At 41.8% G+C, this 27,929-nt stretch overlaps 1 protein-coding gene and 1 long non-coding RNA gene across 12 annotated transcripts in view; one reads left to right on the top strand and one right to left on the bottom strand.

Annotated features, from left to right (window-relative positions):
* ANKFN1 (ankyrin repeat and fibronectin type III domain containing 1) overlaps window positions 1-25,335 on the top strand; it is a 132,713-nt gene extending 107,378 nt beyond the window's left edge. For 10 of the 11 annotated variants that reach the window (XM_064395186.1, XM_064395184.1, XM_064395183.1 and 7 more), the window contains 7 exons: window positions 2,241-2,456; window positions 4,526-4,692; window positions 6,078-6,228; window positions 8,015-8,183; window positions 11,579-11,745; window positions 14,918-15,137; window positions 17,323-25,335. In XM_064395186.1, coding sequence (XP_064251256.1) covers window positions 2,241-2,456; window positions 4,526-4,692; window positions 6,078-6,228; window positions 8,015-8,183; window positions 11,579-11,745; window positions 14,918-15,137; window positions 17,323-18,119 — 1,887 coding nt within the window. In that variant the 3' untranslated portion in view covers window positions 18,120-25,335. Of the gene's footprint in view, window positions 1-2,240; window positions 2,457-4,525; window positions 4,693-6,077; window positions 6,229-8,014; window positions 8,207-11,578; window positions 11,746-14,917; window positions 15,138-17,322 lie in introns of those variants that run through there. The other variant, XM_064395193.1, reaches the window with a different exon arrangement.
* LOC135284001 (uncharacterized) lies at window positions 24,138-27,668 on the bottom strand. The gene is made up of 2 exons (XR_010349565.1): window positions 27,513-27,668; window positions 24,138-24,678 (listed from the first exon to the last, which is right to left on the bottom strand). It is a non-coding gene; the product is annotated as an uncharacterized LOC135284001 (long non-coding RNA).
* Window positions 27,669-27,929: the final 261 nt, after the last annotated feature.

The following is a 27,929-nucleotide window of genomic DNA, read 5'->3' as shown; positions in this document are numbered from 1 at the left end:
CCTTTATTGGAGGTTTATTGAACCTGTGCTCAGCAGCAGCTGCTTGTCAGCCCTTTGAGCTGTCACCAGAGGAAGTTTTAACTGCATCTGCTGAATGTTCCCCTGGCTCAGCTGAGGTGGCACACGTTTGGTTAGCTCAGCTCCATCCCCCCTGTGCAGATCCCCTTGAACAAAAAAATACCCCAGGAGATACCCAACATCCCCAGGGCATCATGGCTTTATTGGCTACCAGAGATGCAAAGTGCAGAGCTTGAAACACAGAGACACAGCAAATATGCCCATGTGGTGTATTCCCTGCAGAAGTTTTGCCAAATGTATTGCCCTAAATGCCTGTTGTGTTTGCTGGGTCCCTGAGGAGCACAGGGATTGTCACCCAGCTGCCAACAGTGTGTGGCCTAACGGGATCCGCCACTGGAAGGATCTCAATAAAGTTTATATGGTTGAACACTTTTTATTGAGGCAGTTAATAGACTGACTCTGCAGGAATTTAGGACAGAATGGAAGAGATCAGTGATGACACAGCTGCTCAGGGACTAGATCAGTATCTTCAGAGACAAGAGGGACTCAACTTTGCCTGTTGTTACCACCAGACAACTAAAGCAAACCAAGCACAAGTGATGGTGTAACAAGCTAAGCAGACACAAAAGTTTTTCAGGGCATGGATCAGTCCCATATTGATATTAGTAGGTCCCCCATTCCCTGTGTTGGAATGTCATTCACAACATAGTGACAATGAAGAACTGTTTGTTTTCATCTGGGCACATTCAAGTGCTGCAGTGATTACTATGACAATTGGATGGCTAAGGACTGCTGCCAGGGTCTGCCCCAGCTGGAGACACAGGGATTAGCACAAAATGTACACACAAGACACCCAGTCAGTCAGAGAAGGAGACAAAAAGAACATTAAAAAAGGCAGAGGAGATGGGTTATATAGACACCAACAGTCTGCCCTGGAAAGAGATGCACAAAGCTGAAATAGACAACTTATAGTGCCCAAATCCAGGCACAGTGCTGACACTGAGAGTTTATAAACAATTTAATAATATTAGACTTGATAAGTAAATATAACCTGCTAAATGCAAATAATTAATTTCAGTACAATCTATCATTTTACAATGTCATTAAATTAATCTACAGCACTTCCCCATAGATACAATGTAGTTCATTGTGAATTCAAGTTTTCCTTTTACACTACCCTTCTCCCTCTCCAGCTTACTGTAGATCTCTTGAAAAATCACAAAGTAATGAGCATATTTTAAATGTTATGCATTTTTCTTTACAACATCTGGGAATCTCTTCAGTGGCCGGTCACTGGATTGAGTGTTTGCACCTCTAAGCAGATGCCTTACTGTGTGAGGAAAGGGATTTTAACCAAAATATGTATTTTATGTGGAGTATTTTTAAATTACTTTTCTCTAATCCTCACATATTTTCCTGGAGAGCTTTGCCTTGGTAGTTTTGTGAGTTTCTGCCTGTTTTGTCTAGCACATTCTTGGTATCTGAAGTAAAAGGATTTGTGTCTCTTCAAATCCTGTGCTTCACAAACACACTCCATAGTTTAGCTCCAGAATTATTTACATTCAATACAAACATGAGGGGCTCTTGCTTTTGTTGCTGAAAATAATATGAATCATTTTGAAATGGAGAACAGAGAATGGAGACTATAGTTAATGCACACAGCAAAAATATTTAAAGTGTCTGTTATGAGTGATTTGGGGGAAAAGGAGGAGTTCTATGTGATCTCTGACATTTGGTTGTGGGAAGGTTCAGATAAGCACCCAGCTCTTAAGCAAGTTCAAATCAAAGGAATCATCAGCAGGCCAACAAGTGCTTTCCAAAATCGCATCCTTCATCTTTACATGACTGGGCAAAACTTGGAAGTTTGGCCCAAATAAGTGCATTTCTTTGCAGTAAATAGGTGAATTAATTTGCCTTTTACAAAGTCATTGGGTCTTTCTGAGGTTCTCCATTAAACATTGGAGTAAACACTGCTGGACCAAATGCATCAGAGTATCCACAACTCAATCCACAAACACAACCTAAGGGAAAACATTTCCTTTTGTCACTAAATTATATGACTGTAAGGCAAGGGTTTGAGAAACACAGTGTGTCTCATTCTTAGTGAAGCCAATAGGACTGATGTCAATGAGCACAAAGTTAAGTTTGTGCTATACTCTATACTATAAACTATACTCTCCTGATATGTGATAAATAATTTTCATTTTGTATTTGTTTTCTAGAATTTGCTGGGAACTCACAATTTAGGCAGAGTTTTTTATGAGCCAATCAAGGATCGACATGGCAATATGCTGATAGTTACTGTAAGAGAAGTGGAGAGTCTGTACTCATTTTTTAATGGCAAATGGATGCAGGTATCCAAACTACAAAGCCAGAGGAAATCCCTCTCAACTCCAGAGGAGCCAACAGCATTAGACATCTTGCTTATAACAATCCAGGTAGTGCTTTGCTTCTCTTACTGTGTGTTATTTGCTTTTGTAAAGCCTGTGCCAGAGCCCTGATTTTTGGAAACATCTTGTAGAATTTTAGGCCTTAGTCCAGTGCCCAATAAAATCAATGGCAAGGCTCCCATTGAGAGCAAAGACTTATATGACTTCCAGTGGATCTGGGATCAGACCCTTAATATGCAAAATATCCATGAGATTCTAAAGAAATTACTTCAAATTCCTAGCAGGGAATAGTAGTTTCTATCAATTTCAGGAAACCAGGCTATGGAATTTTGTAGCAAGGGATATAAAAAAGCTTTGAGATTATCTGGGATGTTCTTAAGCACCTATACAGACACCTAGAATTTCTACACTCTGTAAGATTTTTCCATCCAACCTTGAAAACTAAATCCAGGTTTTAAACTTTACTGTTCTACTTAATAAGCTTGTTCTGTGGGGTTCAAGGTTCCTTGGAGCCTGGTATAGCCACTAAGGAATCCTTTACTGACCATAACCCTCCTTTAATTTCTGCATCACATGCTCCTAGACTTGCAATTAGAAAAATGCCAAGGTAAGGACTGATCTCAGGAGCTGCTTGGCACACTCAGCTCAGTAACCATCCCCGAGAGCTGAGGGGGTTCAGCCCTTCAGGAATTATCTCTGAACACACATTAAACAGAGACAGTTCGTGCTAAGATTAATACACATTTTCTGTAGGTAACAGCAGCCAACCTCCCTAAAACTGTTGCACAGTTACCCAAAATACAAGACAAATCATTGCCTTAGTCCCTTCTTTAGCACTGTCCATGAGATGATGGCTGCTGTGGTTAATTTTTGAATTAGAGGCACTTTCTGGGGCACAGACTCTACTTTTCATACCGGGAAGTGACAGGCAATCAAAACATATGTTACCAGGTTTTAGGAATGTTAAAAAATTTCCAAAAGACAATAAAAACTTACCTGATCTATGCTAGATTTAATGTATTACAATGTGTTAAAGGTGCAGAAAATTGTCAATCTGGGCAAAAGTTTTATATTAGGAAAAGCAAACTACAGTCCTGATCAGATTTCCACAGAGATCCTAGTGGAAAAAATGTTCCCCTAATGGTTTACACATTCCTATCTAATGCCCACCCTTTCTTCTATTACTTGTTTAATCATCGAGTGGGTATTTTGTTCATGAAGTGCTTGTGAAAATGAGGGTCTAATTGCACTGCTCAGAGCCAAGCATAGCACTGGCAGATAATTTGATGATTCCAAGAGCAAAGGCATAGGGCCAGGTGTCTTAATCCTCACCCACTGCAGAAGCACACATTTCTCAGGATGGATGGCAGCAGACATCATTTTTCAGGTAGTTTTGGAGAACTGCTCTACATAGCCCTGAAAATGTCTCCTGGCCTCAGCAAATTCACCATCAATACTAATTTCTTCTGAGCTCTATTTGTTGATAAAGATATTTGTTCAGAAAATGCTGCCACTTGTTCAATTTTGCAAACTACCAACTCCCATGCTGACAGAGATCTTCCTGTTGACAGCAGGTGATGCAGAGCAGGTTTTGGAGAGGTGTGGGCTGGGATCTCCTTGGGGACAGCCCTGGCTCCTGCAGCCCCTCTCTCCCAGCCCTTCCCCAGTGCTGCTCTGCTCCCTCTGTGTAGTCACGAACCAAACCCGAACCAGGGAACTGCTCTGCTCAAAAACAACCGCTCCTTTTCCCAAGTTGTTTTTCAGAGGAATCAGTTCCCTGACCCAGCTCACCACTGAAATGATCAGACAGGAGGCAGAGGTGGGGGTAATTTAAGCCAGTTTAAACACCACGGTTGCAGAAGATTGAAACCTCAGGTTGTCAGAGCCAATTCCTGCATGACACAGAGACCTTAGAGATCCTGTGTATGGCTTTAAGTCAGAAGTTGTCCAAGTGCACCCGAACTACCAGAGATTATTCATATGCTTAAGCATGTGCTTAAATGCTTTTTGAATTGGGGACGGCTGTAAAAACAGTTGTTGCTTTTCGCTCCCAAACTCTTCTGCTTATGTGGAAAAAAATATGAGATTTTTATGTAGGCCTGTTTCTTTTAAAACAGGACATACTTTCCTATCACAAACGAAGTCAGCAGCGCCTCCCTCCCGGCTTGTATCTGGGCTACCTTAAACTCTGCAGCTCTGTGGATCAGATCAAAGTGCTTGTGCTGCAGAAGCTGCCCAATGTCCTGTGTCACGTCAAAATCCGAGACAACAGCAACGTCTCCAAGTAAGTGAATATATAGATTTACTCACACACACACAAAGAACAGTTGTCTTAGGTTTGAATCAATTGATCAAATGTTAATGCCGAGGCAATTCTGCCATTGCAAAATTGTAGGTGGCAGCATGGTTTGGCGCTGGTGTGTGGCAGAAGGGTTTGGCTCCAGTGTGTGCCATCCCAGAGAGCCCTGCTGAGCTCCACAGGTGCACCTGAGTTTTCCCAGCAGTCTGAGGGCGTGTCCAGAGCACATGGATATGGGCCTGTTGGTTTCCAAGGATGGTATTCCATGGTTATTGCAGTTCTGCACAGGGGCAATGACCTGTTCAGAAGATCGTAGCCTGCAGCCCTGACAGCCTTCAGTGGATTCAGTGCCATCCTCTCCATGGATTTCCACTGACTGTGGGGAATTTTTCTGCTTATTCTCTTGTGTGATATCTGTTTTTTTTTTTTTACCCTAAACTACAGAAAACCACATATTGAAAACCATATTTATAAATGCCAGCAAACTTCTGTGCTCTGGGAAAGCCATTTTCCCCCTGTCCACTGCTTCCCTTATCCATTGGCAAGGGCCCTGTTTGCACTGCCTGCTCCTTGCCCAGTGGGAAACACATTTTATTGACTTTTTCTGTAGCTTTTTTATCCTGTATCATTTCAGCAACCAGCTGAGAATTTTGCACAAGGAAAAAGGAACTGGATATTTACATAGACAAGGATATCCAGAATGTAGTAGTGAACACTAACAACAATGTTGGAAGGAATATAAGGCTAAAACTTCAGAGTTTACAGCAATCCCTGACTCTTGAAGTTTCAGATCAGATCTTTATTTAGGAACAGATTATACCACAACTATTACTTGTCTTGTAGTGGGGTTTCCTGTACATTTTTTTTTTTTAATGTTTGATGCTGGCTGCTATTCAAGACTGAATACTGGGCAGGGTGAATTAGGGATTTGATCCAGAACTATGTTTCCCATGTTTATCAGGTCTCAAATAGAGACATGTGGAGGAAAGCAGGAAGTTCTTTGGCTGCAGTCAGTAGAAGATAGTCCTTCACAGAGATCAAACTTCCTGAGAATTTTAGCAATTTCAAATGCATGTTTTTTAAAATATTGTGGTAGATAGGAAATTAAGAATGTGAAAGAGAAAGCCTGAAGTGAGAAGCCTTACTGAAATATTTCAAGGGCAGTTGGACTTCCAGAGGAATGTTCAGCCTGAAGTAAATGTGCTAGAAAAATAAAACTTTTCAAAGTTCAATCAAGATTGCACAAGTTTAGAATGTTTTGGTATATGAGGATTAAAGTATCAACAGATCCCAAATGCACATACACTGAATTCCTGCTTGTGCATTGAACTGTTGTTATATTTCTAATTTTAACTTGACTCAACATACAGAGATGAGTGGGAATGGATCCAAACACTTTCTGGCTCAGAATCCGTGGAAAGTATGGATCATACTTCAGACTGCCCTACTCAATTGTTCTTGTATGAGCTCCAGACAGCAGTGAAAGCTCTCCTCAAACAGATCAATCTACCTCTGCATCAGGTATTTGCCTTTGTGGGATTTATCACCTTTTTAAAAGCCCATTCTTAAGAAAGCAACAAAAAACTACAAACTGTGTCACTGAAAAGTGGGGATTCAGTGTCAGGGTTGCAAGAAAAGCAAAGCAGAGTTTTGTAATCCATTATTCTAAGGGGGAACATCTTCAGTATAACAGTTTTTATCCTGCACATTTGAATGTTCAAGGATAAGAGGCAAATTTCAACTGACTTCTATTTTTTTTCATCTTTTAGCTTATTTGTGCAACTTCAGGCAGGTCCAAATAGGCGCTTTTGCATGAAAGTTATAGTTTTGAGCACCTTTACGAAGCTGACAAAGAAAAAGAGGCATTTTTGCAGGCAAGCACAGCAAGTGACAGTTTTCTGGGAGGCTTTGAGCGAGGCTGCAGGAAAGGCCCAGTAAAGACACAGCATTTTGCTGTTCTTTTGCACACAGATGAATGTACCCCTTCTGAAACACAAAGTCCCAGACCACCAGATTTCTGTGGGTGAGGAGAGGTGTCTGGCTTCTGGCTTTACATTTAGGTACAAGAAATACATATGTGAATAAATAAAGTCAGGGAGAATAATCTATGATGTGAAAGATCCATGAAAAAATAAGCTAAGAAGTTTGTTTCTTGTTTACATGAATTCCATTTTATTTTGGTCTGCAAAGGTAAAGAGGTCTTCAAGTAGAAGTAAATCATCTTTATATTCACTTCAAGTTCTGTTTGCCAGCTAGAAAGATGTGGTCTTAAAATAAATTAACCTGGTTCTACATTTCTTGATTTTGAAAGGTTTAGGCTTTGCTTTTAAAAAGGAATCCATCAGTGCTTCACCTTCTAGCTAGGGAAGAGCCAAGTAAGACTCAAGCAAATCCAAAATTAAGACAGATGGTGTGCTGCCTTGTGGTCAGTCACTCTAATTCAATAGGGCTCTGTACAGGTCTCTATGTTACTGCAATTGCTTAGAGGTTATACCTTTTGTGCAACTGTTTTTTTCTTCTTTTAGAGTTAGGGACTAAAATATTGAAATCACTGTGCAATATGTTCCTGAGGCTGAAGCTCAGCCAAGCATCTGAGCTCATCCATTGTGCCTGATAGACATCAACATGACCTTGCAGTTAAACACAGATGCAAATGCCCTGATGGCTCAGCACCAAACTTCTATGTTAATGAATTGCACTTTTAATTCCACGGATTTATTTATGTATTTTTATTATTTTTGTGGTAACTAGGAGCAGGGACAGTGGCACTGGGGCACAGCCAGGGCAGAAGGCAGTGCTGCACACAGCAGCTCTGAGCAGCCCCAGGCCACTTCTGCCTGGGCCATTTTCTCTTGCTGCAGCACTTGTTAAACCTTTTCAGTGCTGTGTTGAGGGAGAGCTGCATATTTCTCTTAACCAACCCTAAATTGAATCTTAAAGGTTTTTAATTGAATCCATTTTCATGTTTTCACATAATTATGCAATCATAATCTTGAAAAGCACATGGCATGTGATCATTTTCTGCCTAATAAGAAACATAAATGTTGTTTTCAGGGGGGTTGTGCCTGTGTGTGTTGTTTTAATGTGGAACATTGCAGCTTTAAATCTTTATTTTATGTAGTGACATGAACCCACATTTAGCCACCACCACCACCCCCCCCGCCCCAAATATTTACGTTTTATAAAAATTCCGAGCTTGATGTTGTGCAAATTTTCTTTAATGTTTTATATCATTTGGGGTGTTGTTTATATAAGTGCCATGTTGTAATTCTCTCCTATTCCTTCCCCCGCGCGTGTCCCTGTACAGGCTAAGCACTTCCGTCTGTACACACAGGAGGTGTTGGAACTGGGTCACAATGTCTCCTTTCTTCTCCTGCTCCCCGCCTCAGACGACGTCTGCACTGCCCCAGGACAGAATAATCCTTACACCCCACACTCAGGATTTCTTAACCTCCCTCTTCAGATGTTTGAACTTGGTATAGTAGCTTGCTTCACCTAGAAATATTAACCCAGTCTCCTTATAATAAAATCACAAAGTTGTATCTGTTTTCCCCCTTGTCCCAGTGGAGAGTCAATAAATCACATGATGGCTTTGGCAACAACACTCCCTATAACGGTGTACAAGTTACAGAGGGAGCAGGGCAGTTAAAGCATGCACTGTAGCCATCGTTATTGAAATGCAAAGCAGACAGCAAGGCCCACAGTCACCCACTATGTGTCTATAAGCTTCTCTGCAAGATGATGTTCTTTAAAACTCAGAACCAAGAGAAATTACACGTGACACAGCAGCAAGGCTGGAGTGTGACAGGGGATGCAAAAGACATCTCTAAGTTGTCACAAGGATCAGTGCTGGTTCTGTGATGGGGATTTATGCAGATCCTGATTATAGATGGTCCTACTCAAGGTCTGACTCCTTCACAGCTTTGTGAAAGGTCTGAATAGATTTTCCCATGTGAGGGGCATCTTTTTCCCTTTGATACCTAGAAAAATGCCAGAGACTGTCCTATTGCTGTGGCGCAGCAAAAGCCTGTTGTGAAAAAGGCCAAAGCACTGGACTTGAATCTCTTTCTTTGGAGAGCACATCTTATCAGCTCCCTTCTTCCACTGCATTGCTGACTGGGCAAGAATTCTCCAAAAGAGAGTTTTCCAGCTGTTTCACAGAAGGCATAAGATGCTTTAGCTTCAAGGTCCTCTATTGCTTATTTCTTCTTCTTTGGTCCACAGAGAAAAGAAAAGGTTCCATATAAAAGCAGGTCATAAAGACTTAATAGTTCTTTTTAGAAAGAATATTAAAATGTGGGGGCTGCTGAGCCTTACATATCAGTCTGCTCTGTTTCCTTCTGGCCTGTAAAACTGGGGATCTTTCTTTCCTCTGCCTTTGAGAAGAGAGAAAGATATGAGCCAAAACTGATCAAGTCAGTGCACCAGGAGCCACTGCAGGAAAGGCCTTAGTGGCAACTGTGTCCCTGGTGATGTCCCTCTCAGAGGTTTATGTGACACCATTACTTTCCTATCTCCTGTGCATCAGTACCAAGTGCTGCTCAAATCATTTATGTAGGAGATCAGATATTAATGGAGTGTCTTGCCTTGCCTGTGTTTGTGCAGTCACAACTCATCCATGACCTACCATCACCCAGCAACACAAATCTCATTTGGATCAGGCAGGAGTACAGCACTGGATTTATGCACATCAGCCACAGCACACTGTGGTGCTGTGACAGCACTGGGGGTTTCTGCTGCCTGTGGGAGGACAGATGCCATCTGAGCTGCCACACAATTAGGAGTGGAACAGCCACACAATACATGGTGTAGTCTGCCAAGGAAAAGTTACCCCTTCAAAGGAAAGCTAGTGCAAGAGTTAGCTCAGTGCTTTGGATCACATGGCCATGGCCAGTGCCCTAAAGCCAGACTTTTATCTTCTGATGTGCCACCCTGAAGCCTGTTGGCCTCTGAGTATGGAGCACATAATTTCTCCTGGTGAGAGGGGCCTGCTGCTTTGCTGTGCAAATTAATGCACAGAGCATATTAATCTCTGATGCAATTAATCTCTTCATCAGAGGTTGTGCACACTATTTGATTCTCATTAGGTGGAACACAGGCCAGGGGCAGGAGTGCCTCTCATTTCAGGGACACAGCCTACATGGGTCTGGCAAATCAAGAGAGCCTGCATGGGATGGTGTGGTGCCACCAAACATGCAATACAGCCATCTCCCAAAAGGCATTTCTGGTGCAACCTTCTCTGTTCTGCAATGTTGCTGCAGTGGGAAAGCAGTTCATGGTGGAGAAAACAGTATGGAAAGCTGAATTTTACTTTTGAGTATTTTTTTAAGTAAGCAATCCTCTGGCCAAAGGCAGATGACATTTCAATATGACTTATTATATATGTATCCCTGATGTTCTATAAAGTGACTGTGATTCACATCTCAAATATTAGAAGCTTCCATTCCCCATTAGCTGGTGGCTACCAACTATATAATTGCATAACCACAAAAGACTACGTTGAAGTAACATTTGTTAAAGTAACATTAAAGGGTCTGACTTAAAACCACAAAGGCTCGAAACTTCAGCACTGGAGCCGAAACCGCAGCTGTAATTCACTCAAGAGTCCACCACATATGGCATATGTACTGGAAGACCACACACTATTCACACTGGATCCCTGCAATATCTAGGCATTGCTGAAACCAGAAGGTAGAATTCATTCTTTCACTCTTTTTTGTGAGATTTCTGTGTTCAGATTAGGCCTTTATTGTTAATGCTAAAAATGTTTCTGTGATTGGATCTCTCAGTTGAACAAACTCTTCTCAATTATTCTAATAATGTTTTTGTAAGGGATAAGTAGACACTGTTTTAATTTCTTTTTAAAATATTTTTTATGAGAAGAATATATGCCTTTTACACCTGGAACACCTTGAAAAATGCCCTGCCCCAGTCCAGGAGAGCAGCAGCAGTAAATCCGACTGGGCGCTCGCTGCTCCAACAAGATCATGCTGTATGTTTGCATTTACTGCAGCACCAATGAATGGGGAAGTATTTCTGAAAACTTGCTCTCCCTCAGCAAGTTTCAGTACGTCTGCACTGCCATTTGGAGAGGTAACTGCTCAGTTTCGCCTGCGCAGTGGCAGGTTCTGGAATAACATATCTTTAACACACGAGGTAAATTAACATTTGCAAAGCTCCATGGCACTGTAGCTATTCTGTCTCTGTTACCTCTGGTAAAGAGGATAGTTCTGTGCTGCTCCAAAGTCAAATTACACAAAGCAAGAGGTCATGTCTGAACTTTTTGTGATATCCTTCTGCAGGAGAGTTCAGAGGATGATGGGTGGTAACACCTAAAAGAGTTTTAATTATTTCCCCCAAACTGTGATATCAGTGCAATCCTTTTCCTGCCGAGTCATCTACATTGAAGTTTCTAATTTAAGCCAGAAAAGCCCAAAAGAAAGTTTTCAGCCTTCAAAATTTTTTTTGTTTCATTCTGAAGCAATTTAAGAAAAAAATTAAATATGAGTTTCATTTTCAAGCCACATCACTACTTTTTTTGACAAAAGAAATGATGAGCTATAAAAACCTCAGAAATTGCCTTTCTGATTTAAGCTATCAAGGGCAAGATAGCCTCTGGACCTGCATACTAAGGACCTGATTATCCCTTCACTCAGATGTAATTAGAAATTACTCTTTTGAAATCAGTGAAACTACAGAGTAAATCCAGTGTAAATGAGAGAACTGAAGCCTGTATTATTCATTTCTAGCTTAAAGAAACCCATCCACAGTTAGTTACTATATTTAATAAAATTTGTGTTCTGAAAGCTAAGGATTTCATATTTCATAACCAGAATGTAACAATTTTCCTTTGCACTTGGTCTTTTCACAGCTCATTTTTGCTGCTACAAGGAAAAATTTATAAGCCTGTATTGCCGCCTTTCTGCTGTCATAGAGCTGGACTCTCTGAAAACCCAGCAGTCCCTGAGGGAAGCAATTTCAGACAGTGAAGTAGCTGCAGCCAAACAAAGACACCAGCAAGTTATAGACTACATACAGGTAATAGTCTGTTTCTGACTATTCCAAGGAGATTTTAAGGTGGCTTTCTTAAAAATTGCATGGGGCTGTAATTTGAAATCTAAATGGAGAATTATTCACAGACATCATAAAAAGAGCAGTTGTATCAAAAGTGCAATTCTGTTTTTATGAAATTCAAACCCAGAACATGCTTTCCTTAGTTGTTGCTTTTATAGAAGGATTTTTATGGGTAAAATCAAATGACAGTTATACTAGACTGTTATAAAGAAATGTGTCAGTCTGCTTGTAAAACTCCCTCCCATCTAAGGAGGTAAGCTAGCACCATGTCTGGGCATTCATTTGTGTAAGAGTTTTTCTTTGTCTGTATGAACTGGGGACATTTTTCACCGTGATAATGTGGCAATTAAAAAAATTAAAATGAAAATTGAGTCTAGGTTGTGCAGACAATCTCCACCAACAATATCACACTCAGGAACACAGCTCTGCATTTCAGATGTCAAGCTGGCCCCAAAAGCAGCTGTGAGCCTGGCCAGCACCATGCAGTGGCACTGCTTCAGTCCTCCAGGGCAGGAGGATCACCAGTGTTACCATACGTGTCCAGTTTGCTTATTCTCTGTCCTTCATCCTGATTTTCCTCTACTGCTCCCAAATCAAGACTTTTCCTACTCAGCTCAGGGCTCTTTGAACTACACTCCATTGTGCAGCACAGCAAAGCCTGTCCTTTTGCTAATGATTTTGACAATTGGTTATTTATAGATAAAGCTCATTACTTTTGCAGAGTATATCTACGGGCATGGTTGACCTGTCTTTCTACAAGACAGATGCAAATAACTTTTCAGCTCTATATTCTTAATATTCAAGCTATCTTCTGTTGGAATAAGGGCCAAGACACCATTTATTCCATTGACAAGATGTTTGGCCCTCTGTAGTTCTGAACAAAAGGATAATATTTCTATTTCTCTTTGTTCTGCATGCAGACTCCCTTTGCCTTGTCCACTTGGAGCTTTGGGCAGCAGGGCAGAGAGGGAAGATCCATTGTACTTCCACTCTCAGTCACCCCCATTCTCACACTCAGAAAATCTAGCTTTCTTGCATCTGCAGGAGAATTTGGAAAATTTTTATCCTTCGCATAAAACCCAAGCATTTTTATGTTAATATGCAGGTACTGTATAGACAGTTCTGTGTTCCTCTTCTCTGAAGTGTTTGAGTCACATATCTATGCTGGGAAAATATGGGAGAACATTTTAAACTTCAGTGTTTTGTGCTGAATTATTGTGACAGTGTATTAGGCCTGTCAGGTTTCCTCTCAAATGAAAACCAGCTGTATTCCACCTATTGGCAAAAATATCTCTGCCTACCACATACCACAATCTTCAGTGGTGACCACGAAACCGCAAGAGCATTTGTGTGATCCCAGATCTAAGACAGTGTTGAAGTCACTACACAAACCAAACATTGTAAAGAGCAAGGGAGTCTATATAAATGCAGTTCTGAAAAGGAGTCAGAGGGCAACTGAAAAGTAAAAATTATTGAAAAAAACCCCAGACAGAATGTAAGGTACTTGGAGTCTTTACCAGAATGTTGCAGAGAAAGGAAAGAAATCTACAGACACTGAAACTAAAATTGAAGTTAAGCTGTAATTCATACCCTGTAATGCTTCAAATGTTCCTAAATTATAAAAGAACCACCGTTCATTACAATGTCCTGCAGAACAGCACCAGGGGGAAAACCAACAGGATTTGCATTTAATAAACTGCATGCAGGACGGTTCTTGTTTGGGGTTGAGGGAGGATCACAGAAAGGATGTATAAAATCTCTAAAATCAAATAGGTGAGATGTTTGCTAACTGGAATTCTCTTTATGGAGCTACACTGAAGTCTTGAAATTATGCAGGATTATGAATTAATCTCTGAACCATTTGCTATTCTTATTGATGTATATTCTTAGCTCATATTAACTCAGTGGCAAGGCTTGCACTGACATCATTGGAGTCGGGATTTCACCTTTACATAAAAATGGCCATACTAGGTCAAAACCAAGATCCAGCTGCCCAGCTACCCTGCCTCCAACACAGCTCATCAGGAGCTACCCCAGCAAATCTGGCATCTACAGTATCCCTTGGGAGTAAATTTCACACTTTGAATATGCATTTTGTGAAGTATCTCCAGCTCAGAGAAGTCATCTTCAAATATCAGTCTGCAGGCTCTCTGATCCCTCTGGCACTCCCCTAGCAGACAATTGTCACTGCACAGGGTACCCCTCACTTTTGCCTCTCCATTACTGAACCCTCACTGCATTCTTGCAGAATGTAGCTTGTGTAACTGCAAAGCAGCTTCTCTCAAACACTACAATATTAATAGGAAGGCTCACTCGACATTCAGAACCTTCTGTAGGAAAAGTGAGAGGGAAGTTCTAGAAAGGACACTGCAGCAGGAGGGTATTTACTCACAGCTACTCTCATTTGATGGTTGCAACATTTGCTCAGCCATCAAAGATCTTGAATGGCTTGAAGATGATGTTAAAAGTTGTTGAAAGTGTTCCATTATCAAAACATCTTCTGACCCACACTGAACAGCATCTTTCCTCTCTGCAGAGATACTTAAACCTACGTCCTGCTATTGATTTAGGCACTTGTCTCTTCTTGCCATCAAAAGGCATATCTTAGAACTGCTTTTGTGTAGATTTATACTTTTAAAATGTATGCACACTAAAATGGTAAGGGAGAAACTGCAGTTTGGCTCATAGCTGTACTTCTGCTCTCCACTGATGTATCATGTGTATCAAAGAACATGTGTATGTTCTTTGTTAAAAAATAGGTGTGACCTGAGCAATTGCTTTGACCTGGGTTTGCAAAGATGCTCCACAAGTCTCACTTTTATTCCAGTGCAGAATCAAACCAACTTCCAGGTGTGCTACAAACTGATCAAATTTTTACTCTGTCAAAATACAATTTTCATTTTCTTTCCATGTCAGACTTTAGGTCTTCATTCACCCTTAGTAACTACACATTCTTAATTGAGGTACCTCTTAACCAAAATCAGTTCAGACCTCCTCAATCTGAATGTTCTTTTGGGGGATCATGCTGCTCTCTCTTGGCAGTGACTACAGACTTACTTGGGCACTTGAAGAAGTACACACTTAGGTAGACTTAATACTCATACTTAACTGTATTTTGTCACTATTTTATTCATAGCAAATTGATGAGATCTGGAGGGACATGAGATGGATCACAGAAGCACTGCAGTATGCAAGATACAAGCAGCCAGCAGCAGGCCTGCCCATAAAGAAGCTTGTGGATCTTTCAGAAGTACACTCTCAAAAGAAAATGAGCTCCACCTCTTCACATCTAGACTGTCTTCCTTCACCTCCCTCTTCTCCTGAGCCTAGAATCCAGAGGAGAAAAGCTATGAGTGGTAAGAGAACTTTTCCTTTTTTACCAAGCACTCTTTGAACTCACTTGTAATTATAACAATTCTTGTATGTCCTTTCATAAAATGAGTAAATTTTTCCCGTGCCTGTCAAGGTATTTTAACAATCATTTTACCAATCATTTGCCACTTAGTATACTGAGATCCTTCTATAATCTTTACAATCATTTTTTACTTTCAGCTGCTCAGAATAACTGCTCATCATCAGCCAGCTTTGTCACCTCACTGTTCCAGATCATTTAATGAGCAGGTTGGAAGAGACAAGTGCTATCACTGGCTTCTCCACAATGTCCAGAATTCCAGTAAAATTCACCCATGGTGAAAGCTGACAGCTTCATTGTTTGCCTACACCAACAATCTGCTCTTTCATATGGAGGGAGCTTTCTCTTTGTCCCAATTACAGCTGCAGAGCCTATGGTAAAGAACATCACCAAAAGCTCTTCAGAGCTCTGATGATGGCTGTGGATTAATTGTGCACACGTTCAGAGTTTTGTTTGACTGATGAGACATGAGTTGTTAGCAAAAGCTATTGATCCATTCTCATCACTCATGTATCTGTTATTCCTCCCCACAGTTTTCATTAATTTGACAGAATCTAACTCAAATTTTTCCAAAGTTTCCATTTGCCACCTTCTGTTTCTCAGGTATTACAGCCATTTTCTTTCCAGGCTTTCAGTGTTCCTCTGTTTTGCAGCAATTATTTCTCATGCTCCTCTTGCTTTGTTTTCACAGAGCAAATTTTTGTGCCAATAGTCCAGTTTAACAGCTGTTTTCACACAGCTCTCAGAGTTTTCAGTGTTTTAGAGAAGCATTTTGAATTACACAAATAAGTACCCACCTCCCTGACCATTATTACTTCACTGCATAGCCAGAAAATTAAACGGATGAAAGAAATGGATCACAGGAAATAAAAATGAAGCAAATGAAAAGCAAATGAAACAGCAACACCCATTTTGCTAACAGAATAAGGACTTTGGAAGAAAAACTAAACCATCATTCTGCTGAGCTGTCTTTAAGCAACAAGTAAATGAAACAGTAGAAATAAAAGCCACAGATGCTGCATTAAACTGCCATGACCATTATAGTAATAATAATTTGGGTTTTTTTCAAATTGGCAGTTTTATACAGTTGAAGAAAACTAATAAATCTATTCTGATTAGATTTCATAAGTTTAAAAGAAAAGAAACCCGGTGCTTCTTTTCTTTTAACCTCATGAAAGAAGAAGCTGGTGCTTTGCTTCACTCCGTTATACAGTGGTGCTCTTTCTCAGCACCCCTCCCTGAGCTGTTTTTCCCCTGTATTACAGACCATGAATACAGAATAATCCTTGGCTCTGGTACAGTGCAAACTGCAGTTTTATCTTGTCCTGCACACCCTGGATTCATTAGTGGGCTGCATGGCAATTGACACAAGCTCCAAGTGAGCAGTCAGCACTGTATAAAATCAATGTTTAATTCCTGGAATCTAAGATAAACTATCCAGGGCAATGGAGCATCAATCTATTCTATCACACATGCCACTATTCATTATCTTATTGATCCTTCTGAAGCCCAAAGACAGCAGCAATTTCAGTGCCAGTGTGAGATTTGGTCCACAAATTCACATTTGAAGTCTGTGTGTCTGTTTTGAATTTGAACACACAAGGCACCTGATGGCCAAAAGGGCAGTTTTTATTTATCAATCTCCATGTTGTGCCTTAAGCCTCTTGCCACACTTACACTTGCACACTGCTCACCCTTACAGAGATATAAATCTAGAGTAACTTAACTGACATCTTTAATAAAAACAGAACCTGGATTAGAGATTTTCTCTCTCACAAATCTCCATGTCTATGAAATTTAGTGAAAACAAAATAAAAGAAAACAAATCCTCTCAGAACTTAATCCCAATTCAAATTCCTTTTTTTTTCTTGTCTTTAACATAATAAACTAATTATTTCTGGTTTTCCTAATTCTGCCACCACCTGTCTAACACATCTGTGACTCCTCCCTGACAAATCCTCCCTGACTGCCTTTACTGCCACCTTGGCTTGTGGCAATTTCACAGAGAAAAAACACGCACACATTTCCAGCACTGGAGATTTAAAATTAGGACAAAAACGACATAAATGACAGTTAAGCCATGTCTCTGCCGAGCTTGTCTTGTGAGTGTTAACCAGTTCTCCTTGCAGACTCCCAGCCCTGCTCAGATGAAGAAGGCTGCTCCGAGGTCTTCCTCCCAACCGACAGCGACTACGACTCCAGCGATGCCTTGAGCCCAAGGGAATCAGACCTGATTTACTCCTCATCCCAGGACATCTCCCAGCAGGCTGGCAGTGTCCTGGGTGGCAGTGCACCCAACGTGCTCCAAGCCCACGACATGAAGCCCTGCCTGGCACCGAGGGAAGGCCTGACAGAGTGTGGTGTCTTGGACACCAGTGCTGAATGTTGCACAGAGCAGATGAGCAGTCTGACAATGTCAGGGCTTACACCAAAAAGCGTGGACAAGTCCTCCAGCTCCAAGCAGCCACTGGGCTTCTTAGGGAAAAAAAAGTTGGGGAAACACCAGCACTACAACTACTTCAGCCGGCAGCACCGCTGGCTGCGTGTGCACAGCGAGACTCAGGCGGGCTCTCTGTCAGAAGGTGTCTACACCCAGCATCTCATGAGATCTCCAGATTTGTCTCAAGAACCTACCTCCAGCGAGCAGGTGACCGTGCCCATCGACGGGTCTCGGGGCACTTTTGTACCTCATGCATCCAGCCTTCCTGAGGATGGAAGAGGCAAGTATGAGGAGCCAAGGCAGGATGTGCACAGGATACACGTGGAGCCTTATGAAACAACATTTCTGGATGAAGAGGGCGAGTCCTGGGCGATGGGCACGGAGTCTGCAGGACACACAGATGTGCACAGTGCTATGCAAAGGATCCCGGGGCCAGAGGAGCAGTCGGGTTCTGCTGTCCCAGAAGTTTTCAGCAGCACCCTGTAACCCCACAGTCCTGCACTGCTTCCCATCACTCCACATGAGATATGAGCATTGTGATCATAAAGGCCATACTTTCAAAACCACTGGTAAAAATCCAGCTCCTGAAATGACAACTTGTGCCACTCTAAAGAATCCTAATTGTTTGGCTTTGTCACCAGATTTCTGGTCTCACAGAGGTATCATCTGTCATGAAGTGAGCATTATTATTACTGGCATCTGCAGCTTTGTAGGTAGAGTCATAACAGTCACCACATCACAATGTGCAATTGAGTATCAGGTTTTGCGGGTCTCTTCATTTCCATGTTTCTCTGAGCATGCAAAATTTTAAGCATGAGTGATTCTGCCTGCAAGTTATCAGAAGTTGTAACATCCTTGGTGACCTTATGTTAGGACTATGTCCTAAAGGTCTATTAACCTGTTTGCCATCACCTCCTGCAATATTTTTTTTTTTTTTTTTTTACTTTTCAGCTTATCTTGAATGAATTTAGGTTGGATATAGCTGAAATACTAACTGGTCTAGTAAAACTGATAACCCAGAGTTTCTAGCCACTTAAAGAAATGAAAATTCTTTCAATATCTAGAAAATGTAATCAACACCATCTCTGAATGCTGTCAGAGCCTGACATAATTATCATAATTGTTTTTTCAGGAGCTTTAATTTCAAATTATTTAAGTAGCAAGTTATTTTAAAAGCTCAGGAGATGAACCTTTGAGGTCAAGAGCAGGCAGAATGAGGCCAGGTTCTAGATGAATAATATGCAGGGTGTATGTGAGATTGAAGCAAAGTTTTTCTTTTCTTTTCCCCACCAAACAAAAGCACATTTTGTTGTGTTGGCAACACTCTCACACACCCATTGGAAAGAAACACCCCTATTTTTATTCCTGAATATTCACCATAAACTCCGGGGGTGTTTGATCACCATGTCTGAAGCTGGGATATTCTGGCAATTCAGATTAGGGAAGTTTGGGGTGCAGTTTGAGTGTCAGATTTTCTTTCTTTGGGCCTCAAATAAATACTAATGTGATAAGGAAGTTGGGATCTTACTGTATTGTCTAAAGGCTAATTACAGTGAGTCAGGATTTTGTCCTTTGCAACCACAAGAAGTACTACAGAAGATGATCTCAAAAACGAAATCTACATTAATCTGAACCATAACACTGGAGTTACTAAGAAATGAACTAATGTGTAGAGAAACCCCAGCTGTTGCACAAGCTTTAATTTTCTTAAACAGTTCTTGAAGTTTAATTTTATAGGCCACATTCCTGCTGGTTAAATTCCCTCACTCCGTGTTTGTGTAGCCTTCTACCTTTCAGTTTTCCAGCCTCCAGGTGGATACATTCTAAGGCCCCCAATAAAGAGATTTGAGTTAAATAGTTGAGTTTACAAGTCCTTGAGGTAAAGGTAAGGATTTGGGCCCATGATCTGTGGTCCTTATTAAAATAGCACTTCCATAACCCCAGTGCTATTAAAATCCCTGCAAACTCAATCCATAAATTCAAAAATAAATGTTATTCACTATTTTATGCTTGGTCAGTATGTGGAAGCCAAGAAGAGTCTTTGCAGTGATAGGAAGGGCAAAAATTTTCTATAAGGGATTTACATTTGTAACTTCTCTTTTTGGGAGCAGGAAGTTAACTTCTTGGACAAAAAATACTCATTCATTACCTGATCCACAGTGAGGATGGAAAGACTTCCATTCACTCCCCCAGGGTTTGGATGAGACCCACACCGAAAATTCCTGTGGGTGAGAAGATGCAGGGGGAGCAGCAGTGGCAGTGCCCATTTCAGCTAGAAGGGCACACATTGTATGGAACTGGGGATGGGGAATGCCTGACTCACCACAGAGCCAAGCAGAGGTGTCTGACTGTCACTGAGGGCACTCACAGCTGGTTACTGGAGATTCTGTTTATTAGCAGAAGGCTTTTCACCAGGGAGAGACCAACAATGTAATGCTCCTGTGCAGAACCAAAATAATTGACACAGTTTTCCAGTGTTCAGCACCTCGCCCGGGCTCCCCTATTCTGTTTTGCCTCTAAAGAAAACTGCCATAAAACTATTAAAGAATAAAATAACCATACACTGAGGCCAAATGTTTTTGCAGGAAGTGATGTGATAAAACAAGATGCTCCTAAATGAAACCCATCTCACTTTTCTTTGGCTCATCAGGAACAATGAGGGCAAGAAGTAGCAAAATCTCCAACAGAGAGGCAGACACTACTGGTGAGATCAGGATGTAACAATCTCTTCACTGCTCCTGCTGCTGGACCTTTCCAGAAGCAGGGATGTAGCTAATAAAGGACTGGATTATCTACATGAAGGAAGGCCTTGACTTCATCATAATCTTCTGTGCTGAAATGAAATTTGACTCTGGGGTGAAAATACCAGCCAAAATCTCTCCTGTCCTAATTTTACCCTTGCTACGGAAGTAGTGTTTAGGTGATGGCTAATGGGATGTGTTTCCTTGATCTATTGCCTCCAGACTGAAGTTCTTCCACAAACTTTAATAGTCAAAGCACGAATTGATAGTTCTGGGTTTAAATACTTCTGGCTATAAAGCACTGACTTACCTTCAGGCAAAAATACATGTTCTTTGTTCACTATTGCTATCCCTACCTACTTTGGGTCTCCTTAAAAGAATAGCAGTGAACACCCAGAGATAAATAAATAGCAGAAAGCAGTACCTTTCAAGTACTGCCATAATACAAATCACAATTCTTCTCCGTTCTCTTAGGAACATCACACACACATTTCACAAGCAACTTCAGCAATTGAAAAGAATCCTGGAAAATGCACAGCACAGCACTGTTAGCCCCACTCCATAGAGTGACTCCACCAGTCATTCTTCTGAGTAGAGCTGAGCAAAGGCTCACAGTCCAAACCAAACTGAAATTAGGAGTCCAGGCCTTGAATTACTGGGAACCCTTTCTCCAGGCTGAGCTCGAGTGCCCCTCCAAGAATTCTTGCACAGAGCTGGGCAGTGCCAAGGCTCAGAGCCGGCACCACACCAGTTCCAGGGGCCAGCAGTTCATTCAAAGGTGCCCGTGCCCTCTTTGCATCAAGTGGAGCTCTTCTCTCTAAAGGCCACTTGGGCTTTGCAACTTCTGGGTCTCTCTTACTCATCCATCTGGCACCAGAACTTTTGTCCTTCATTTTTCAGGGAGTATTTTCTCCTGGTCTGAACCCAGTCCCTCCTATTTCTAGGCATGACTTGGACTGGCTAGAAAAGAATACAGTGCTTTAATATTATGACTCCACAGAAAGAAAAAAAAATGTAGGCCATATCTCCCTGTTTAGTGGTCTCAAACTTTCCTGTTTCAGCTGGTAGGAAGTGAGATATAGGTAAACTGCAAGGTTTACAATCAAAATTTCTTGCATCCACAGAAAGGCAGTCTGCAAATGGACAGTTTGTCTCAAGACACATGTGGCTCAAGCATTTATCTCCCATGCTTGTATTGTTTACTTTGTTTTAAAGACTAATTAACAATTGGATGTTTTTACATAGTAAGGCAAAGAAATCTATAAAATAATGCTTTTAAATATAGACATTAAAGGGGGAGAGGGGAGATGGAATATTTTATCCTGAATATTCATGTGTTTTAGAAAGAGACAGTGCATCTTTAAATTCTCCATGGTATAAAGAAATGCATTAAGTTGCTGGTCAACTCTTTTAAGGTGTTTAAATGCATGGCTCTTGACTGTTACGTAAAATTTCAATACAGCCTTACAAACAACAAAGGTATAGTGTATTTGAAAATAGGGTACACAGTTTGGGAACTTACTTTGAATTTCTCTAAGGTGTTGAACTTTGCCATCAGCAAAAACTATTTTCAGTAAACAGGCCCTGAATTTTCAGACAATGGAGATTTTATCAGATTTTTCCACTACAGAAAAACATAAGTAACTAGAATGCTTTATTTGCAAGTATAACTTATTTTTGATCGCATGAAGTGGAATTCATAAGGCTGAATCGTGCCCAGAAGTGAGAAGGGGAGCTGTTGGCCCCATATATTCTTTGCAGGAAGGCAGGGCAGCATTCCCCAAGGTCAATCCTGGCACAGAGGAGCCAGGGACTGGCCAGCAGGGCACCCATCCTCCCTGGAGCAGCCCCCAGAGCCTTCCTTGGCTCAGACATTTCTGCAAAGCCAGGAGGCGTCACCCTGATCTGATCAGGCTCTGGAGCTGCCCACCCATCATTGCTGGATGCTGGAGAGATCCCACCAGCTCAGAGGTCACGTCTCCTCAGTGCTGTGTCTGTGAGCTCTGACCCAGTAGCTGGTTCTCAGCCTGGGTTTTGGGGTGAAGGAGAGCCAGGCTGGAGAATTCCTTCCTCAGTCGTTTCACACCACAGCATCCTGGGCAAGATTCAGCCTTTACACCAGTCAGCCCACAACAGGGGAAGGTGTTACTAAGCTTGGCTGTTACTAGGCTACAGACAACCACCTATGTAGCTTTTCAAAAAACTAGAAACAAACTTTTTATGTTTATTGTTATTTTCTTTTTTTTCTTAGAAAAGCAATGTGAAACTGATCTGACATTGGAGAAGTTAGTGTGGCACTAATCTACCTTATTACTGTGAACTGTATTAATTATTGAGCAGATTTGAAACTGAATGCACAGAGTTTTTGTGGTTTACTTTATGTAGAGGTCCAACTGGGCACAGTCTGTTGTCTGTGGGCCTCACTTCAGGTTCTTTGCACCAGTATAAATCAGCAGTTTCACTGAAGCTGGTCAGGTACAGACCATGTACAGCCCAGCACAGTTCTGTGTGCCTGGACCAGTGGAGTCATCATGAAAACAACACATTTATGCTGGTATAAAAAATGATGTGTGTAAGGAAGACAAAAGGTGTTTGATCTCAGAATATTCCCCTGGAGGTGACAGGGATCACTGGAGCCGGGCTCAGAGAGTGAGCCCACCACCCTGTGTGACACCAGCTGTACTGGGGGAAGCCCTCGCTGCAGAATTCACTATTGCTCCCTGAAATAGGGACCACATTTCTCTCCCACCTTATGCAAATGAATCCCCTTCTGAATGCAATGGGAGTTCCAGTCATTTTGCTGATAAAAACAAAGACTTAATAGGGTTATTGGGGACTTGGGGGAGGGGAAGAGGGGTTGTTTGTTTTTTCCCCTCTGAGAAAAAGTAATTTAAGTGAAATGTGCGAGGCAGTGTTTAATTGCTTCCTGCCTTGTTTGTACATAGCAATTTGGCTGTTTATTGGTTGTCTTTGTTGAGATTTTTATTGTAACTTGTTTCTATATATGCAACCAAGCGTATGTTAATGTTTAAATTTTGGTACAAAATAATGCACAATTTTATGTGCTCTAAAACTTTGTAAATATCTCAATGAACAATGTATGCTGTGCTAACTGTGAGCTTGGGACTTGACACAATATTTTGACGCATATGTACCTGTGAATGGCTTGAAAAAAATCAAAATATATATTGAGGATGGCCACAAGCCAAGAGTAAATGAGTGCCGTATGACTCATGCTTCTTTAATAATTCCTGAAAGAGGCATGAATAGTACATAAAATAGAAAATAAAAATAATTTTCAGGACTACAAATATTTTTTATAACTTCAGATATTAAATACTATTTTAGAAAAAAAATATCGGTTGGTAAAAGAAATCTTACATTTATTTGAGTGAATCATTGCCATTAAAATATTCTTAACCTAGATTTTTTTGTTTGATCTAATATCATAGAAACTCAGCTCTTTCAAGATTTAGAAGACTTGAATTGCTCTTGCATTCTTACCACTCCTGTGATCTTGTAAAATGATGCACTTCAAGTCTTCATTAACAAAGAAATACTCATGTGTACACTCACATGATCTTAAATACCACATGTCCTTGTGCATAATCTTTAAACAGTATTTCTTGGAAAAAACTGGGTTTGACCATCATCAAGTACCCCCATATGTGAACTTTACAATCCCTGGAAATCTGAACGTAGTTTGTGTTTCTCCCCGAATTCCTTTATTTTTATTGGAAAGTGACTTTTTCTAAGACCAAGCTTTCAAATCTGGTCTCCAAATCTTTATTTTAATTCAGAAACGTGAATGAAATAGGCGTAGCTTCCAGGTTTGCAGGTGAAAACACCCTCCCATAAAAGACAGCAGAAACTGAATTCTTTTCACATATTCTTGTACACAAAAAAGCAAAGCAAGACACTTCTAATGCAGTGTGGAACTGTGTTACTGTAGGTAAGCAAGGGAAACAAGAACAACTCTGGTTTGGATGCTGAAGTCAGACTGTAAGTGTTCTATTCTGGGTCACAGTTTACCTGCTTTCACAGACTGACAGCTTGCTAAATGTGTTTTAACAGTCAGATGATGCCATAACTGGAGTAAGTGTCATGGCCAAGGTCACACAGACAGCTTGTGACAGCAGGGACACAATTTCCTGGTTAGCATCCTCCAAGCATCATCATCCTTGCACAGGTACATGTGGCAATGTCCACAGTGGCCATGGTCTGTATTTCAGCTGTGACATCCCAACTCAATGCAAGCTTCCAAAATAACAGCATGCCACTGGACTAATATTGGATATTTTCACCTAGGGAAAATATTTTAACCAAAACACAGTCAAAGTGGAGTTAAGTGGCAGAGCAAAATAATTCTCAAAATGTAAGATAAAACATGTCTGTCATTTCCACTACCTTGATTTTTAATTCCAAAACACTAAGATTGGTACCATGTTTACCAAGTTAGTAAAAGGGAACAAAAACAAACGCAAGTAATTATTCATGTACAGTGATCTAAGAAGTTAGCTGGGGATTACACTGCAGGACAAAGTAGGATTTTTGTGTGCATGTGCTTCAGTTCCTCTGGTGCATTTTGCATGTACCATGCATTTTTGGAGCCTGGTTGTTGTATGTTCTGCTTGCCCTGAGCTGAGATTCTCCCTCCTCTCAGAAGATCAGTGAATGAGCAGTGCAGCTCTCCCAGACATTTCCAACACGTCTGCCATGAAGGACAGTGCTGCTCTGTACCTGCCTCTGTGTTCTCTGCTGTTTGACTGAAAAGCTTTTAAACCAACTGGAAAGAAGTTACAAACTTCTCTGGGCATGTTTGTGACTCACTCTTCTGACAGCAAAAGATACCCATTTCACTGTTCCACTCCAGTGTATTGACCTATATAAACTCTCATCTCTCTGAACAAACTATTAACTTATTTTTTCATTCTGTCTTTAAATAAAAGCTTTGGGTTTTATTTGGGGTTTTTGTTTGTTTTGAAAACAAACCAAAAAATCTTCATTTATAAGCTTTGCTGTTCTCTTCCCCAGGCTGCTCTTCTCCTCCCCAGACTGCTTTTTTCAATCTCTCTCTTCAAACAAATATATCTTTTAGAAAAAGGCTATAAAAATGTTTCTATTTTCTTAAAGTTTTTGACTAATAAATACTAATTAACTGGTGCTAATTAATCAGTAGGACTTATTTTTCTTACCTGTGAGAGCCATATCCTTTTATTCTGACTGTCCAGTTCATCTTTACTATACCAAAACAGTCAGGTAGAATCATCCACTCTTTGCTCACACACACACTCAATTACAGAAATAATAATAATAAATGGAGCAGCAACTTTTAAGCCTTATAAACTAATAGTAAAGAAATTTAAAGATAAACAGCCTTAATACCAGTAAATATACATGCTTCTTCTTGAAAGATCAAAATCACTGAATTTGGTGATGTTAGCATTTTTTTACTGAATCTATGTGATATTTTCAAAATATATTCTTTCAAAATTTCAACCAAATTTTATTTCTCAGGGGGGAAAATGGCAGTGCCAAAATGTTTTGTCTGGCACTCTGTATCACTTCCTTATAATCCTGAAGTAAAATATTTCGAGTATGGATGCCTTAAATGGTGATAAATAATTCTGTAAGAGTTGAAACACTCTCTGTAACATTTGCCAACATTTGCCACTTCTGCTGATTTTAGTGGTACTTGGGAGTGCCCCTCACTTCTGAAAATTGGGCATTTTGTTGAAGCCCTTCATCACAGGAGGGTGGCTCCTTTTCCCTGCAGCTGTGATCATTTCTGGACCACAGAAGATTTTTCCACCTACATGGGGGTTCTTCACAAGAACCTGCGTGGCCTTTGTCTTTTCACATATTGCATTTTAAAATATTTGAGAAAGGAAAATATTGTTTTGGGTTTTTGCACTAATCTTCTCTTTTCCTGAAATGGTCACAGAAAGGAGCTAAATTGGAACTCGAGCTCAAACAGAGGAATGCCCAACTCGCGTGGCTGCACATGCTTTGAACCCAGACACAGAAGAACATTTTTTTAGGATTTTTTTCAGGCTTTCTTCTGGGTCACACTTGCTTCTTTCCCCCCTCTGTGCCTTGTAGTTTGGTCCTGATCCCCTGCTCTCTCGTGGCTCCATCCTGATCCCTCTCTTCCTCGAGTCTGAGTCACAAGAGCAACAACCCTGCCTGCTCCGACCTACTCAGTGCCTCAGCTGTTAAGGTAAAGCCCACGCTCCCAAGGGACTCACGTTTGAGTACAACCCCAGGATTGTCAGGGCTCTGGCTGGCAGTGCTGCCGAGGGGACAGTCTAAGGCTCTATTTTAATCTTCTGGAGCCCAGCCAAACACTGGAACGGAGCTGCCAGCACGAGGGGGGCCCTCCTGCTCACTGTGCCTGACCTCCCATCAGGAGAGGTGCTGGTGTGTTCCTTCTCAAACTACTAGGGCTCTTTCATTGCGCCTGACCTCCCATCACGAGTGCTACCAGGGATCCAGCTCTGACTACTGGGGCTTAACCCTGGCGCGGCTCCAGCACACGAGCCGCACGCTGCTTGTCTCCAGATGTAAGATGCACTGAGCGTAAACCCAGGCTCGGCTGCAAGCGCTGCTTCAGGTACTTTGCAGAGCAGCCCCGGAGCGACTGCTCGTCCTGCTTTAGGGAGATGGATGCGTCCCCCGCGTGCTTTTTCAGCTCTAGTTTGGGAGGGTGCAAACCAGCATTTCACGCGTGTTTGTGGCCCTGCAGCTGGTTCTGCAGCTTGGCTTCAGATGCACAGTCCTGTCCTGAGCCACACCGGCTCCACAGCCCATCCCCACAGGCAGTGATGAGAGGCCTGGCTGTGCCATGGGCCAAAACCCATACACAACTGCAAAGCCGAGCATGCCTTACCCTCTCCTGGAGGGTTTTTTTACAAAAACCCTGGCAGGGTGATGCCCAGTTTTGATGCTCAGCACTGCAGACCTTTCCTCCAACACAAAGCACAAAGCACAGCAGCGTTGTCCGCCTGACTGACTCCTGGATTGCCCGGAGTGCAGGACACCAGTCCATCCTGCCTTATAAATCACCATATCACCCTCTGTGCCAATGTGACACCCCGTGCAACGCTTACTTTCCACTGAAAGATAAATATATTTTTACCAGCCTAAGTCAGTGTGTCCTAATTAACTTCAAGTGTCGCCTGCCGGGTCAGTCCTAGAGCTGCACAGCTTTACACCAGATTTACACTTCGGCAGCCCGGAGCCTCTGGTGCCGCTGCGGTGACGGAACCTGCGGCACGGGGACAAAGCTTTGTCCTGAGCAGGCTGGAGTGGGGCTCGGTGCCGGGCACGGGCCGAACCCGCCCTTCTCCGCCCCGATGTGCGGTGTGGCACAGCCCTGGGTGTGCGAGGGACAGCCCGGGGCTCACTGCCTGTGCCATGCCGGGTGCGGGCACAGCTCGAGGGTCGCTGCCCGAACGCCCGCGGTGCCCCGGCCCGTCCCCCCGTGTCCCCTCACGGCCGCCCAAGGCGGGCGCCGCCGCGCCCCCTCCTGGCCGGCGCCGGCAGCGGCGGCCCC

Source organism: Passer domesticus, chromosome 20 (assembly GCF_036417665.1).
Source record: "Passer domesticus isolate bPasDom1 chromosome 20, bPasDom1.hap1, whole genome shotgun sequence".
Taxonomy (NCBI): Eukaryota; Metazoa; Chordata; class Aves; order Passeriformes; family Passeridae; genus Passer; species Passer domesticus.
The sequence above is the reverse complement of the archived record's forward strand: the minus strand, read 5'-3'. Positions and strand labels throughout refer to the sequence as shown.